At 46.6% G+C, this 17427-nt stretch overlaps 1 protein-coding gene across 1 annotated transcript in view; it reads left to right on the top strand.

Annotated features, from left to right (window-relative positions):
- Window positions 1-17427, top strand: part of TTC12 (tetratricopeptide repeat domain 12) — a 226308-nt gene that overhangs the window by 161622 nt on the left and 47259 nt on the right. Inside the window, exon 20 of the mRNA XM_040326012.1 lies at window positions 1254-1353. Within this exon, the coding sequence (XP_040181946.1) occupies window positions 1254-1353 (100 nt within the window). The remainder of the gene's footprint in view (window positions 1-1253; window positions 1354-17427) is intronic.

Consider the following 17427-nt stretch of genomic DNA (forward strand, 5'->3'; position numbering starts at 1 on the left):
GATATGGCCTAGGAGGGGGAAGCCACATGCTGATCTCCTTTTTTCCTGGGCTCCCATGCTTTTTGATTGGATAAGGATCTGGTTTACTTTTGTAGCATACCCTCAAAGAGGGCTGCTCAAAGTTCTGTACCCCACTGGTTGCAATGTCAAGTCCTCTGAAACCTGTGACACTCATCTGACATTTCTGTTCTAACCAAAAAATGTAAAGGCCCACACACATGCAAAGTAAACAAGGTAGATTTTTTTTTACTGGCAGATTTTACCCCTGTATAGAGTTTAAAGATACAGGCCAAAATGGGTAGAGGAATGACTAGGCTTCCGTCATCAAACCTCTCCCTTTTATCCCCTGACATCACAGTCCCAGTAGTGTGCAAACTCTAAATTCACACTAAACAAACATGTTAAAGTTCTTACACATATTCTCTAAGGCTGGATTCACGCCTATGCATTTTTGGTGCTTTTTGCATTTTGGAGATTTGCACTACAGTTTATTTAACATGGTTTCCTATGGAACACGTTCTGTAGTGTAAATCTGCAAAATGCAAAGAGCAGAAAAAATGCATAGGTGTGAATCCAGACTTCCAAAGAGTCGTTGGTTACTGTATGGGTCTGGGTAGAAACAAAATGTTCTTAGCTTGCATATTAACCTTTAAAATTAGCACTTTTGATTTCCCCCATAGACTTTTAAAGGGTGTTCCGTGGTTTTTCGAATTTGCCGCGAACACCCCAAATTGTTCAGTGTTCAGTGTTCGGCGAACGGGCGAACAGCCAATGTTCGAGTCAAACTCATATTCGACTCGAACATAAAGCTCATTCCTAATCAGTAGTTTACAGGCAATAGATAGGATTGTAATTTCAGATGATCTCAGGAAGTCATATTGCATTTCTGGCAAGATCAACAGGTATTTTCTGTATTTGCTAAATATGTTCTTAGCCTGAAAATTAAAAACAAAGTTCAGAGTTAAAGACAATAAATTAATGACCAATGGCCTGCTATAAGTAAGAGAAACAAATATAACTCTTCTCTGGAGAATCTCTTCAAATATATATTATGATTTATATTGATTTTATTATATTTGGTTATCACAGAATTTTTTTTCTAATGTTTTTGACTTATCTGCTGATTGATGTGCATATAAACTTCATAATGTCTGACTGCACATTTTGAGCTTATTACACTCAGTTGTGTAGGTCATTGGCTATGCCTTTAGCTTTAAATTTTGCTGTGTGATAATGATTGTTTTTATACACAGGCAGGTGGGCAGAAGACATCGATGTATGCTGTCAAGGGGCTTGCTGTGTGCACCAAAGAGGACATCCAGGCATGTAAAGATGTCATCAAGTACGATAAAAGTAAGTTATTAAATAATAAGGTTCAGAACATCTCAACTAAGGTTCTATGTCTCCAGTTTTATGGTAGCAATATTGACTCCAAATCTGATAATATTTTTAAATGACCAAAAAAGTAAGAAGCAACAGTAACATACATCTGAATTAAAAATACAGTGCTGGCATCTGTGGAATTACCATTACAGTGCAATCAGTTGTTGAGTAAGGCAGTCCACAAACATTAAAGTGGAAGTCCACCCTAAGGCCTCGTATACACGACTGAGAATCTCGTCAGGAAAAACCCGTAGTTTTCCCTGACGAGATTCTTGGCAAAAAACTCTTGCCGCCGGAGTGTACAGACTTCTGTTTTAAAAGAACCGCGGTTCTCTTGAAATGAAAGAACGCAGTGACATCATTGCGTACGACGAGCATGCGCTCGTCACATTCGATGCCATCGCCGCCATATTGCTTCACCCTACCAATGCCGTGGAATCTACTGCGCATGCGTCAAAGTCATTTCGAGCATGCATGGGTTTTCACGGCGACAGGTAAGTAAACACACTCTCGGGTTTCTCGTCGGGAAACAGGCCGACAAGAATCTTGACGAGAAAAAAGAGAGCAGGTTCTCTTTTATTCTCGTCGAGATTCTGGCCAGATTTCCAGACGAGAAACCTGAATGCCTCGTACACACACAAACGGGAATCTCGGCAAGAAGCAGTTTTCTTGCTGTTTTTTGCAGAGAAACACGGTCGTGTGTACGAGGCTTAACACTAAAATCTCTGAATATACAGGCATCCACAATCTAAGACAAACCTATCTAGCCCTGTAAAGAAGAAATTGCCTTAATACTTTTTCTGAAGCCGCCCCCAGTCCGATTTCCAGTGGCAAAAGCTCTACAGAGGAGACAGCAGGGAAATTATTGAAAACCGATGTCACACGTAGGCCCCTTTCACACTGGTGCAGGAGGCGCAGTGGCGGTATAGCGCTGCTAAAAATAGCGGCGCTATACCGTCGGATTTGCCGTGGGATTCGGCCGCTAGCGGTGCAGTATTAACACCCGCTAGTGGCTGATAAAGGGTTAATACCGCCCGCAATGCACCTCTGCATAGCCACATTGCGGGCGGTATTGCCGCAGTTTCCCATTGTTTTAAATGGGAAGGAGCGGTATACATACCGCTCCTCTCACCGCGCCAAAGATGCTGCTTGCAGGAGATTTTTTTCTCTCCTGCCAGCGCATCGCCTCAGTGTGAAAGCCCTCCGGCTTTCACAATGAGGTTGCTGGGCAGGAGTTTTTCAGGCGGTACAGCAGTGCTACTTTTAGCACTGTACCGCCTGAAAAACTCCTCAGTGTGAAAGGGGTCATAGACTTACTATGGTGCTTCCATTGTCGGCTGTCGCTTCTGCACCCGCCTACACTGAGAAGCAACTGCTAACAGCTTAGCGTGGGACTGGACTGGAGTGGATTTAAAAAAGGTATGTATAGTGATTTCTTCTTTACAGGGTTAGATGGGTTCGTTTTAGACCGTAGATGCAAGTAGATTTCGAGATTTTAGTGTTACTTTAAGTACTGGCAAGCAGTTAGCATGCACAAACCAAGGTCTATGTAAATAAGGTTCAGTAAACTACAGCTGAAAGCTATACACTGATAGGCAACTTATGAGTTTGGGCACCTTTAAAAAGCTAACCATTATTGACCTACACAAACCACATTCTATTTAATCAGTGTGCTTTCTGCTATTTATTGCCTGCCAGCTTCACAAGCATACAAGGGAGTCATGCTGAGCAATTCTGCTTCCTCTTATGTTGAAGCATTAATTCCTACATTTTAAGTGTGAGACACTCATTAACTGGGGTTATATAGTTATACATCCAGCTTTTATTACAATTTTTTTCATAAATATTAAGAGGTTGCAGCTTTTATTTATATATTTATTATGATCATATGCTTACCTGGAGCCTCAAAGCAAGGTCCTCTGAATTACAGTATAGCCAAACTATAGTTGCATGGCTTCATAGTGACAGGGCTAAGAAAGAGGAATATTTTGGGGTTGATTTGCAAAAATTGGTGCAGTTCTGCAGAGAAACAAATTGAACAAGCTGAAGTTAGAAGCTGATTGACTACCATGCACAGCTGCACCAGATGTTGCACTCTCCAGATTTAGTAAATCAATCCCTTTGTGTCAAGGTGGTCATAATGGGCATGCAATCATGGCAATACACAGATAACTTTATGAACTAAACCACTGCCTTTGTCTATCTTACCATTTCTCCCTTTCATCTTTATCTGATACCCATCAAAGACACATAAAGTGGTAAAAAATCTCTCCTGGAACTTAAAAAAGGTAGGCCTAGATTCGTTTTCCTACAAGAAACTCACTTCAAAACTGCCCAGGCACCCAGGCTCACTGACTCCTATTTTCCTGTTGCGTTCCACGCTACGAACAACCTTGCTAAAACCAAAGGCGTCTCCATTTTGTTGAGTAAGCATGCCTCCTTTGAGGTGACAGACAAACTCCTAGATCCAGAGGGTAGATTCATTTTTCTAAAAGGGATGTGTAGTGGGCGACCTCTCACACTGGCCAATGTGTATTTCCCCAACTCGTCACACCTCACATTTTGCAAACACATGGGGCCTGATTTACTAAGCTATGTGCGCTGCGCTGGTTCATGCATTAATTAGTACTCCGGGTGGAGGCTTAATCAGGCGCATGAACCAGCGTAGCAGCCGGCGCATTGAAACTAATATGTAAAGCCGCGCCGAACTCCCTATAGAAGTCTATGGGAGAAATCAAAAGTGTTCATTTTAAAGGCTAATCTGCAAGTTTTGTCCTAAAAAGTGTTTGGGGACCTCAGTCCTGCCCCAGGGAACATGTATCAATGCTTTTTTTATTTTTTAAAACGGCCGTTTTTTCGGGAGCAGTGAAATTAATAATTCTTAAAGTGAAACAATAAAAGTGAAATATTCCTTTAAATTTCGTACCTAGGGGGGGTGTAATGTCAGCATGTGAAATAGCGCATTTTTCCCGCACTTAGAACTCCCCCTGCACAAAGTGACATTCTGAAGGAAAAAAGTCATTTAAAAATTCACACGCGGCTATAATGAATTGTCGGCTCTGACAATTCTAAAGGGATTCATTCATAAAACAAACAAAAAAATGTGTAGGGGTTCCCCCAAATTAAATTACCAGGCCCTTCAGGTCTGGAATGGATATTAAGGGGAACCCCGCCGTAAAAACCAAAAAAAAAAAAGACGTGCGGTTCCCGGCAAATATCCATTCCAGACCCTTCAGGTCTGGTGTGGATTTTAAGGGGAACTCCACCCCAAATTGAAAAAAAAAATGGCGTGGAGTCCCCCTAAAAATCCACACCAGACCCTTATCCGAGCACGTTGACCTGGCCGGCCGCAGAAAAGAGGGGGGGACAGAGTGCGGCCCCCCCCCTCTCCTGAACCGCACCAGGCCACATGCCCTCAACATGGGGAGGATGTCCCCATGTTGATGGGGACAAGGGTCTCATCCCCACAACCCTTGCCCGGTGGTTGTGGGGGTATGCGGGCGGGAGGTTTATCAGAATCTGGAAGACCCCTTTAACAAAGGGGACCCCCAGATCCTGACCCCCCCCCTGTGTGAAATGGTAATGGGGTACATTGTACCTCTACCATTTCACCCCAAAAAAAATGTCAAAGTGATAAAAATGACAGTAGCCGGTTTTTGACAAATCTTTTAATAAAGTCTTCTTTTCTTCTTTCCTTCGGGGTTCTTCCGCTGCTTCTTCTCGTCCACATCTTGCCCGACGTCTTCTTCTATCTTCTCAGTCCGTCCTTCCGCCTTCTGGTCCCGCATCTTGCCCGTTGTCTTCTCCGTCCGCCTCCTCGTCCGCATCTTGGGTCTTCTGCGGTCTTCTTCTCGGTCCGCCGCCTTCTCGTCCCCTGCGTTTGAATTGTAATTGGCCGCCGTTTTCCCGCTCCTGGGACCCGCCCCCCTCTGACGCCACAAGTAAACTCCTTAGAAGGTCATGTGCGTCAGAGGGGGGCGGGGTCACATGAGTGTGACACGGCGGGAACTTCTTCTCCGGGCGGCGCGATTGAAATTGAATTCCCCCGCTGTGTGACGCTCTGCGACCCCGCCCCCCTCTGACGCACATGACCTTCTAAGGAGTTTACTTGTGGCGTCAGAGGGGGGCGGGTCCCAGGAGCGGGAAAACGGCGGCCAATTACAATTCAAACGCAGGGGACGAGAAGGCGGCGGACCGAGAAGAAGACCGCAGAAGACCCAAGATGCAGACGAGGAGGCGGACGGAGAAGACAACGGGCAAGATGCGGGACCAGAAGGCGGAAGGACGGACTGAGAAGATAGAAGAAGACGTCGGGCAAGATGTGGACGAGAAGAAGCAGTGGAAGAACCCCGAAGGAAAGAAGAAAAGAAGACTTTATTAAAAGATTTGTCAAAAACCGGCTACTGTCATTTTTATCACTTTGACATTTTTTTTGGGGTGAAATGGTAGAGGTACAATGTACCCCATTACCATTTCACACAGGGGGGGGTCAGGATCTGGGGGTCCCCTTTGTTAAAGGGGTCTTCCAGATTCTGATAAACCTCCCGCCCGCATACCCCCACAACCACCGGGCAAGGGTTGTGGGGATGAGACCCTTGTCCCCATCAACATGGGGACATCCTCCCCATGTTGAGGGCATGTGGCCTGGTGCGGTTCAGGAGAGGGGGGGGGCCGCACTCTGTCCCCCCCTCTTTTCTGCGGCCGGCCAGGTCAACGTGCTCGGATAAGGGTCTGGTGTGGATTTTTAGGGGGACTCCACGCCATTTTTTTTTTCAATTTGGGGTGGAGTTCCCCTTAAAATCCACACCAGACCTGAAGGGTCTGGAATGGATATTTGCCGGGAACCGCACGTCTTTTTTTTTTGGGGTTTTTACGGCGGGGTTCCCCTTAATATCCATTCCAGACCTGAAGGGCCTGGTAATTTAATTTGGAGGGACCCCCTTTTTTTTTTTTTTTTTAATGAGCAATGACTCTATTCTTTATAGCCATGAGTACTTTAACCACTTGCCCACCGGGTTAATTCTGGCACTTCTCTCCTTCATGTGAAAATCACAATTTTTTGGCTAGAAAATTAATCAGAACCCCCAAACATTATATATTTTTTTTTAGCAGACATCCTAGGGAATAAAATGGCAGTCATTGCAATACTTTTTGTCACACCGTATTTGCGCAGCGGTCTTACAAGCGCACTTTTTTTGGATAAAAATCACTTTTTTGAATTAAAAAATAAGACAACAATACATTTTGCCCAATTTTTTTCTATATTGTGAAAGATAATGTTACGCCGAGTAAAATGATACCCAACATGTCACGCTTAAAAATTGCGCCCGCTCGTGGCATGGCGTCAAACTTTTACCCTTTAAAAAACTCGATAGGCGACGTTTAAAAAATTCTACAGGTTGCATTTTTTGAGTTGCAGAGTAGGTCTAGGGCTAGAATTATTGCTCTCACTCTAACGATCGCGGCGATACCTCACTTGTGTGGTTTGAATACTGTTTTCATATGCGGGCGCTACTCGCGTATGCGTTTGCTTCTGTGCGCGAGCTCGTCGCGACGGGGCGCTTTAAAAATTTTTTTTGGGGTTTTCTTATTTATTTTTATTTAGTTTTATAATGTTTTACACTGAAATAAAAAATTAAAAAAAAAATGATCAGTTTTCTTCCTATTACAAGGAATGTAAACATCCCTTGTAATAGGACTAGTGTGTGACAGGTCCTCTTTATGGAGGGAGGCGGGGTCAATAAGGCTGGAAAGCATGGTATTGAAAAAAAAAAAAATAGATCTCATGCTTTCAGCTGCAATCATGTTCGTTCACCACAGTGGTGTAGTGTATAGCACTTTGACCTAGCAGCAAAAGAGTCGTTGGTTCGAATCCCGCCCGTGACAGCATCTGCATGGAGTTTGCATGTTCTCCCTGTGCCTGCGTGGGTTTCCTCCCACAATATAAAAACACGCTGTAAATCGGTTCCGGTCTAAATAAGCCCTAATATGCAGTAGTATATTAAGGTTTGGTTCTGCCCTAGGCCTGACTACATATCTGCACCTCCTAATAGAAAAATGACCCACCCCTTCCTGTCAAGGTCACACCCTGTTTTTGTATAACCCCGCCCAGTAATTTTCAGGGGACCCACACACTAGTTCTGGGGGGGCACTGGATTCCCTTAACCACTTCCATACCAGGCACTTACGCACCTTCCCGCCCAAGCCAATTTTCAGCTTTCAACACTGTCGCACTTTGAATGGCAATTGCGCGGTCATACAACACTGTACCCAAACAAAATTGGCGTCCTTTTTTCCCCACAAATAGAGCTTTCTTTTGTTGTTATTTGATCACCTCTGCGTTTTTTTTTTTGCGCAACAACTAAAAAAAGACTGCAAATTTTGAAACAAAAAAACCTTTTTCTTTTTTTAGGTTAATTTTTTTGTAAATAAGTTTTTCTCTTTCAATTACGGGCACTGATATGGCGGCACTGATGGGCCCCGATGAGATGGCACTGATGGACATCGGTGAGGTAGTACTGACGGCACAGATGAGGTGGCATTGATTGGCGGCGCTGCTATGCGGCACTGATGGGCACTCATAGGCGGCACTGATGGGCGGCACAGATGGGCGGCACTTATGGGTGGCACTGATGGATACTTATGGGCGGCACTTATGGGTGGCACTGATGGATACTTATGGGTGGCACAGGTGGGCACTGATAGGTGGGCACTGTGCATGGATGGGCACTGTGGGGTGGCACTGATTTTCCCAGTCAGTGCCCATTTGTGGGCACTGATTGGCATCTTTTTTCTTATTTTTTAATGCTTTTTGTTTTTTTGTTCTATAATTTTTTTTTTTTTGCACACCCTGGTGGTCCAGGGTGGGCATCCCTGGTGGTCCAGTGTGGTGATCCGAGGGGGGGCTGCGCTGATAAACAATCAGCGCGAACGCCCCCTGTCAGGAGAGCCGCCGATCGGCTCTCCTATACTCGCGTCTGTAAGACGCGAGTGAGGAAGAGCCATCGATGGCTCTTCCTGTTTACATCGTGATCAGCCGTGATTGGACACGGCTGATCACGTGGTAAAGAGTCTCCGTCTCCGTGAGAGACTCTTTACCGAGATCGGAGATGCAGGGTGTCAGACTGACACCCCGCATCACCGATCGCCGCGCTGCGTGCCCCCACAGGCGCGTGCGGCATGAAATCCTGCAGGACGTCCTGTCAGGATTGTGTAACCACTTCCCGGACGTAAATCGGCCATAGGCTGGGCGGGAAGTGGTTAATTTGCATAGTTTTTCTCTCACTTCCTGTTTGGCTATGGGGCAGGAAGTGAAGGCAAATCTCCCCAATTGGACACAGATAATCCAAAATAAACTGACACGGCCTATAACCCTCCCTCACTCTATCCAAAATGAAAGAAAATAAAACTTGTTGATTATAGTTCTTGTCAGGGGCGGACTGACCATTGAGTCACTCGGGCACTGCCCGAGGGCCCCATGCCACTAGGGGGCCCCATCCGGGTTGCCAGGCTCAGTAAAACCAGGGACAGTATGTAAAAATCTGTGTTTTTTTTAGATCTGTCCCTGATATGTCCGAAAATGACATGCTTTTAATGTGAATATCCCAAGATTTTAGCTGCCCGCCTCTGCACTACCTCCTGGCGTGGTGGTCATCTGTAAGCCAGAGGGGCCCCATAATCTTCTATTGCCCGGGGGCCCCATGAGTTGTCAGTCCGCCCCTGGTTCTAGTTTAAGCACAAATTTCATAGAGTTTTATTGAGAGCCCTAAGAAAATATAACCATGCCAATAGGCCAGGATAGAGCGTTGCTAATATGTAGGAATGTGTGTTAGAGCACCCCACCCAATGTTAACTAAAAAATTATTAATTTGCAAATAAGTATTATCTGCTCATTTTTTTGGGGATGTCTGCACCCCTGATAGTGACAACATTTGTGAGGTGTCTTCACCCTTTCTAATTCATTCACTTCCTGTCACATAGCCAAACAGGAAGTGAGGGTAAAACCTTACTAATATATTTTCTTGTGGACACAGATCAATCTAAATAGTTTCCCATTATGTAAATTGCACTCTAGCATTTTGCTGTGTACACCCCAAATTATTAGGGATCTTGGACTTTGGGGTCCATTTACTAAAGGCAAATCCACTCCTACAAGTGCAAAGCAAGGAAGAAAACAAAACAACTTTGCTTCTACAGGATTGGATGTTAAAACCATCAGTGCTTCCTCTCAGATTTTCAGCAACTATGCTTGTACTGCAGAGTGGCTTTGCCTTTACTAAACCCCAAACTAAATAATCATTTGGGGCAGGGATCCTCAAACTACGGCCCTCCAGCTGTTGTAGAACTACACATCCCATGAGGCCTTGTAATGCACTGACATTCACAGACATGACTAGGCATGATGGGAATTGTAGTTCCTGAACAACTGGAGGGCCGTAGTTTGAAGACCCATGATTTGGGGTGTACACAGCAGTGCTGGAGTGCAATTTGCTTAATGGGGACACTAGTTAGATTGACCGGTGTCCCCAAGAAATGACACTGGTAGGGTTTTAACCTCACTTCCTGTTCAGCTGTGTGACAGGAAGTGAAGCCAATTTTAAGAAAAGGGACACAAAGCTCAACACAAAAATAAAAAAACACAAAGCAGGGGTTCTAACACTCACTTGGCTTCCCTCAAACACCCACAATTTGAATAGGATTGCCTTGCGCTAGATTTAAGCACAGTGCTGTAAATCAGCACGTCAAGCCTGTCCACCAATAGCAAACCCCCCCCCCACAGGCCATGTTTGCAGGTTTTCCTTCATCTTGCACATGTGCTTTAAAATAGTCTGGACAGCAATTCTTGATAAGAGAAATCCCCAAAACATGTCCTGTCGGGGGTACTTGAGGGCTGAGGACCACTGCAGAATAAATAAAATACTTACCAGTTTTTGTCTTTAAAGTCAGGGAGAATAAACATGGCAAACATTTCATGATTACACACCAGGAAAGAAGCTTAGACAAAAATCACACATAATTTGTTAGGCCCAAACCTAGTTCAGCTGCAGCTGTCAACATATGTAGCATGAAAAAGTAACAAAAGACAAACTTAACAATTTTAAAGTAATTTTTATTGGTCAACAAAACAAGGAAAGCAAAAAAAGACAAACAAACAAAAATACATTTCAAAATTCTAATTAACCATAGCTTTACACATTTTTCATAAAATAAGGCCACATAGACAAATACATCAAAGTGAACATTATTTAAAAATAAACCAAAACCATTGGCAAAATAAAACAAAACCCATGCAACAAACCACATTTGTGTTTAGCAACAGCATTTCTGCCAGCCTGCCCCTTCTGAGGGCAGCTGAGGAATGATCGATCCAAGCTTTTTATAACAGTGCTAGTAATGAAGCAATTGAAATCACATGAACAAATTGCAGTCTCTAGTTTGGGTGAGCTTGTAATTGGGCACACCTGCAATTAACCCAAACCACGCTCTATGAGCATCCAATGAGTGTTTTTCACCTTTTAAAAAGAAAGGATATTTTTTTTCTAAGTGTTTGAGCATGCTCAGTTCATCACACATGTAGGAACCAAGCTGCAATGGAATGAGAGCTTTTTTTTTTTTGTTTCCCCTGATCTGATGCTTTCCAGCCTGAAGGGGAGGTGTTAAAGACAGAAGTAAACACGCACATTTAATAATCTATTTGTGTGAAAAAAAAGGTTGCCAATTTAGTTTGGGAGCCACGTCGCACGACTGCGCAATTGTCAGTTAAAGCGACGCCGCGCCGAATCACAAAAACTTGCCCGGTCATTGACCAGAAATATGGTCCGGGCTCAAGTGGTTAAAAATTAACAAAACACAAAAGTGAGCCCAATTTTTGGGGATAATGTGAAAGATGATGTTACACTGAGTAAATAGATACCTTACATGTCACGCTTTACTATTGGAAACACTCCTGCAATGGGGCCAAAATGAATTCCGTGAATATCCCCATAGGCGACCTTTTATTTTTTTTTCCAGGTTACCAGTTTATAGTTACAAAGAAAGTCTAGTGGTAAAAGTATTGCTCTCGCTCTAACGCACGCGTCAATACCTCACATGTGTGGTTTGAACGATGTTTATATATGTGGGCGGGACTTGCGTAAGTCCCGCCCACATATGTAAAAATTCTTTTTACTTTTTGCTATAATAAATATCCCCAAAAATATATATTCAAAAAACTAAAAAACCCCTCAGTTTAGGCCGATACGTATTCTACATCTTTTTGGTTCCAAAAAATCGCAAATAGCGTTTAGTGTTTGGTTTTTGCAAAAGGTATAGCGTCTACAAATTTTTTTTTTCTTGTTGTTTTAACTAGTTATTGGGGCGATCAGCGATTTTTATCGGTACTGCGACATTATGGCGGACACATCGAACACTTTTTTGGAACCATTGGCATTTTTCAGCGATCAGTGCTGTAAAAAATGCATTGCTTACTCAAAAAATGCCACTGGCAGGGAAGGGGTTAACACTAGGTGCGAGGGAGGGGTTAAATATGTTCCCTGGGTGTGTTCTAACTGTAGGGGGGGGGGATGGGACTGACATGTGTAAATGACAGATCGCTGTTCATGAAGGGGAACTCCAGACCCCCCCAAAAAAAATAAGGTGGGTTCCCTCCAGGTGCATACCAGGCTCTTAGGCTTGGTCTGGAACATAAGGGGTTAAACCGGGGCCCAAAAAAATAGCGTGCCCCCCCCCCAAGATCCAAACCAAGCCCTTATCCCAGGCACGCAGTCTGGTCAGACAGGAATGGGGGTGGGGACGAGCGAGCGCCCCCCTCCCTCCTGAGCCATACCAGACCACATGCCCTCAACATGGGGGAGTGTGTGCTGTGGGGGAGGGGGGCACTGCCCCCCCACCCCAAAGCACTCTTGCCCCCATGTCGATAGGGACAAGAGCCTCTTCCCGACAACCCTGGCCGTTGGTTGTCGGGGTATGCGGGCGGAGAGCTTATCAGAATCTGAGAGACCCCTTTAATAAAGGGGTCCCCAGATTCCGGCCCCCCACCCTATGTGAATGAGTATGGGGTACATCGTACCTCTACCCATTCACATGGGGGAAATGTAAAGTAAAAAAAAAACACCACACAGAATAAAATATTTTATTAATCTGCTCCGGAGCCCCCCCTTTCTTCTTTAGCTCTCTTAGAAGGGGGGGTTTCTTCTCTCCCGATCTTCCGCCGGGACCCTGGGCTTCGGTGATTTCTGCCGGGGGAGGGCGCCATCCCTCGGTCCTCTCCGGAGCCTTCCGCCGGATGCCCCCACCCCATTTAAGCTCTTTTTCATTAGGGAGGGGCATCCGGACTTCGGGGTCTTCTGCCGGGGGATGGCGCCTATCCCCCGGTCTTTCCGGTGCCTTCCGCCAGGGTTCCGGTCTTCCTGGTCTTCTGCCGGGGGTGCGCCAACTCCCCGGTCTTTTCTCTTCTGTCTTCTCTGCTCCCTCTTCTGCCTGGCTCCCCCGCGGAGCCAGGGCTTTCTTCCGTCTTCTTTCTTCTCTCTTCCTTCTTCTGCCTGTCTCCTCCGGGAGCCCAGGGCTTGTCTCCGCTGTCTTCTTCCTTCTCTTCCATTCGATGTTGACACGACGAGGTTCCGCGCTGACATGCCGTGTCAGCGGCGGGCATGGACTTATATAGGGTAATGCCACCATGTGACCTCAACCCATGTGACATCACATTCCCTGGGCATGATGGGAATGTGATGTCACATGGGTTGAGGTCACATGGTGGCATTGCCCTATATAAGTCCATGCCCACTGCTCAGACGGCATTCCAGCGCCGGACCTCGTCGTGTCAACATCCAATGGAAGAGAAGGGAGAAGACAGCGGAGACAAGCCCTGTGCTCCCGGAGGAGACAGGCAGAAGAAGGAAGAGAGAAGAAAGAAGACGGAAGAAAGCCCTGGCTCCGCGGGGGAGCCAGGCAGAAGAGGGAGCAGAGAAGACAGAAGAGAAAAGACCGGGGAGTTGGCGCACCCCCGGCAGAAGACCAGGAAGACCGGAACCCTGGCGGAAGGCACCGGAAAGACCGGGGGATAGGCGCCATCCCCCGGCAGAAGACCCCGAAGTCCGGATGCCCCTCCCTAATGAAAAAGAGCTTAAATGGGGTGGGGGCATCCGGCGGAAGGCTCCGGAGAGGACCGAGGGATGGCGCCCTCCCCCGGCAGAAATCACCGAAGCCCAGGGTCCCGGCGGAAGATCGGGAGAGAAGAAACCCCCCCTTCTAAGAGAGCTAAAGAAGAAAGGGGGGGCTCCGGAGCAGATTAATAAAATATTTTATTCTGTGTGGTGTTTTTTTTTTACTTTACATTTCCCCCATGTGAATGGGTAGAGGTACGATGTACCCCATACTCATTCACATAGGGTGGGGGGCCGGCATCTGGGGGCCCCCTTATTAAAGGGAGCTCACAGATTCCGATTAGCCCCGCCCGCATACCCCGACAACCAACGGCAAGGGTTGTCGGGAAGAGGCTCTTGTCCCTATCGACATGGGGGCAAGAGTGCTTTGGGGTGGGGGGGGCAGTGCCCCCCTCCCCCACAGCACACACTCCCCCATGTTGAGGGCATGCGGTCTGGTACGGCTCAGGAGGGGGGGGGGCCGCTCGCTCGTCCCCTCCCCCATTCCTGTCCGGGCCAGACTGCATGCTTGGGATGAGGGCTTGGTTTGGATCTGGGGGGGACCCCCGCGCCGAATCGGCGCGGGTTTAACCCCTCACGTTCCGGACCAAGCCTAAGAGCCTAATGTAGCCCTGAAGGGGGACCCGCGCCGATTTCAAGTTTGAAATTTGGCGCCGAGTTCCCCTTCAGGGCTGAAAACAGCTCGGAGATTCCCGTGCGCCGCGTCACGCAGCGCATTCACGGGTACGCCGCTTGGTATTTACCAAGATTTTCACGGCGTACTGACAGGGCGCACGGGAATCCCTGACTTTTCTCTCTGCGCATGCCCAGTATGCAAATGAACCTCCCGAGGTTCAGGCGCACTGTGCAAGCGTACGGGGATCTGTTTTCAAAAAACACTTTCCCTTTCAATTCGGCCCGCCAAACACTTCAAAACACATGTCACTTCACTTCCCCTGCATCCCCCCACCTCCCCCCTTAATAAACTCCCGCCCAAACCCCCGCAATTTATAGTTTAATGTGCCGTGCGCCAGGTCTGTACTGGTGCACAATGCACCCTCTCCTGGGCGCACGGAGCACATTAGTAACTAGGGAAATACACTGCACTAGCAGCGTATTTCTTTAGTAAATGGCCAAACGGCTGCTACTCCTGCTTTTACTCCATGAGTCATGGAGTAAAGGCTTGGTAAATCAGGCCCATGGTGTCCATGCTTAAGGGCTTCAGCTCTGGTTGCATACTCCTGGGAGGGGATTTCAACATACCGCTGAACCCCTTGGTAGATACTTCTACAGGGAAATCCTCAATCACATACAAGATCCTCAAGAGAATCAAATCCCTACTAGGCTCCATGCAATTGGTAGATTCGTGGCGCTTTTTACACCCAGAAGATAGAGACTACACTCACCACTCGATCCCCCACAACAGACATTCCAGAATTGACTATATTTTCACTACCCAAAGAGACCTCCATCTTATAACGGACGCACACATAGGAATTCAATCCATTTCTGACCACGCCCCGACCTCGTTGACCCTTGACCTGCACAGACCCCCTCCCAAACCTAATTCTTGGAGACTGAATCCATCCTTACTAACTGACCCACAATTACTACCAGGCATCTCCTCATCCATTAAAGAATTTTTTCAGCTCAACACCACTGAGGGCATGGACCCATTGACAATCTGGGAAGCCCACAAATGCACAATAAGGGGGGAACTGATCAGATTGGGAACACACCGTAAGAGGGAGAGGGAAACAGCCATTAGACTCCTTGCCGACAAAATACATAAATTTGAAACGCTCCATAAAAAATCCCTCTCTGAAAAATCGGCTTGCTCACTTTTAGACGCCAGAAAGGAACTCCAACAGCTCTTAGACCTTAAAACCAAGCGATTTATTTTTTTCAAAAATAAAATATATTACGAACATGGCGACAAGTCCGGCGGTTTTCTTGCCAGGGCTTTGAAGGATGCGAACCATGCACACAACATCATGGGCATACGCAATAAGCTAGGGAAGGTAGATGTCACCACAGAAAAAATAGCCCAGCACTTCCATGAATACTACTCAGGCTTGTACAATCTCGCCCCATGGAGTGACCCCCCTGATTCTTCTGGGAGCAGAAGTCAGACAATCCGAGACTACATAGCAAACTCCAATCTGCCCTCTCTGTCGGCAGAAGTGATTCAACTTCTGGAGTCCCCCATAGTTAACTCCGAATTACAGGCTGTAATTGGAGATCTTAAAGCGGGTAAGAGCCCAGGCCCGGACGGATTCACCTCCATTTATTATAAGACCTTCACAGAGATAATTGTTGACCCCTTACGGAGAGCCCTAAACTCCCTAGCTTCCCCTAGAGACATGCCGGCCACGTTCCTTTCAGCACATATTGCAGTCCTGCCAAAACCGAACAAAGATCCTCAAAACTGTGCCAGCTACAGGCCAATATCGCTCCTTAACATTGATGTCAAGTTGCTGGCAAAAATATTGGCAAATAGGCTCAGACCGTCCTTGCATGACATCATAGGACCCGATCAGGCAGGCTTTATGCCTGGTCGGGAGTCGAGGGATAATGTCATTAAAACACTCAACTTAATATATGCAGCGCGCTCCCGGAAGATCGAGGGCCTTCTCCTGTCGACAGACGCGGAGAGGGCCTTCGATCGTGTGTCATGGGATTACATGATGAGCACATGCCGACACATAGGGTTGGGGCCGCACATGATGTCCTGGGTGTCGGCCCTCTACAATAACCCGTCAGCCCGAATTAAAATTAATGGCTCCCTGTCCGAGACGTTCCAAATAAATAACGGCACCAGGCAGGGTTGCCCCCTCTCCCCTCTCCTTTTTATCTTGTCCCTTGAGCCATTCATCAGGAGAGTCATAGCCAACAGACTGATACGGGGCTTTTCCTTGGCGGACAGGGAGTATAAAATTGCGGCATACGCGGATGACCTACTTTTTTTTCTCTCACAGCCCCAGACTTCCCTACCATCTCTCATGACTGAATTCTCTGTGTTCGGCCACATATCAAATCTGAAAATTAACCTAACGAAATCGGAGGTTATGAACATCACTATACCGGCTCACGCATTAGACAAACTCAAATCCATTTGCCCCTTTAGGTGGGAACCAGCTGCCCTTAAATATTTGGGAGTGTGGCTGACTCCAGACATAGCACATATATACGAGCGTAACTTCCCACCTATTCTCACAACAATAGATAAGGATTTGAAAACTTGGCATACACGCAATTTCTCCTGGTTCGGCAGGGCGGCCATCTGCAAAATGACCATATTGCCAAAGCTTTTATATTTACTCCGTAACCTACCGATCAGAATTCCCCAATAATTTTTTAAATCCATTGCCTCAATTCAACAAAAATTTATCTGGGCCCACAAACCCCCAAGAATAAAAGCTAAACTACTGGCACTGGCTAAACACAAGGGAGGAATGGGCGTTCCGGACTTTAAGAATTATTATCTCGCGGCCCATATCACACGAATCATTGACTGGCACTGCCACTTCAAACTTAAAGACTGGGTAAAGGTGGAGGAAGACGTATGCCCCATCCCACTACGATTTGCCCCATGGATCCCTTGGACCAAATATCCCACTTCCTTAAAAAAACACCCACTTCTGGGGGCCTCACTAGGAGTATTCCATACACTATTAAAAACGTCGACCCTGTCTACAACCTTAAGCCCATTGTCGCCTCTTCTCAATAATCCTGACTTTCCCTCCGGACTAGAGAACCGTTCCCTCCGCCTTCGTAACGCCTCCAGGCCCCTACTGGCCACAGACTGCTTTCATGACGCCACGTTTAAAGACTTTAGTGCCCTGAAGACTGACCTCGACACTCCGGACCTACCCCTCTGGACCTACTTTCAAATACGGAGCTA

The sequence above is a fragment of the Rana temporaria genome, chromosome 10 (assembly GCF_905171775.1).
Source record: "Rana temporaria chromosome 10, aRanTem1.1, whole genome shotgun sequence".
Classification (NCBI taxonomy): domain Eukaryota; kingdom Metazoa; phylum Chordata; class Amphibia; order Anura; family Ranidae; genus Rana; species Rana temporaria.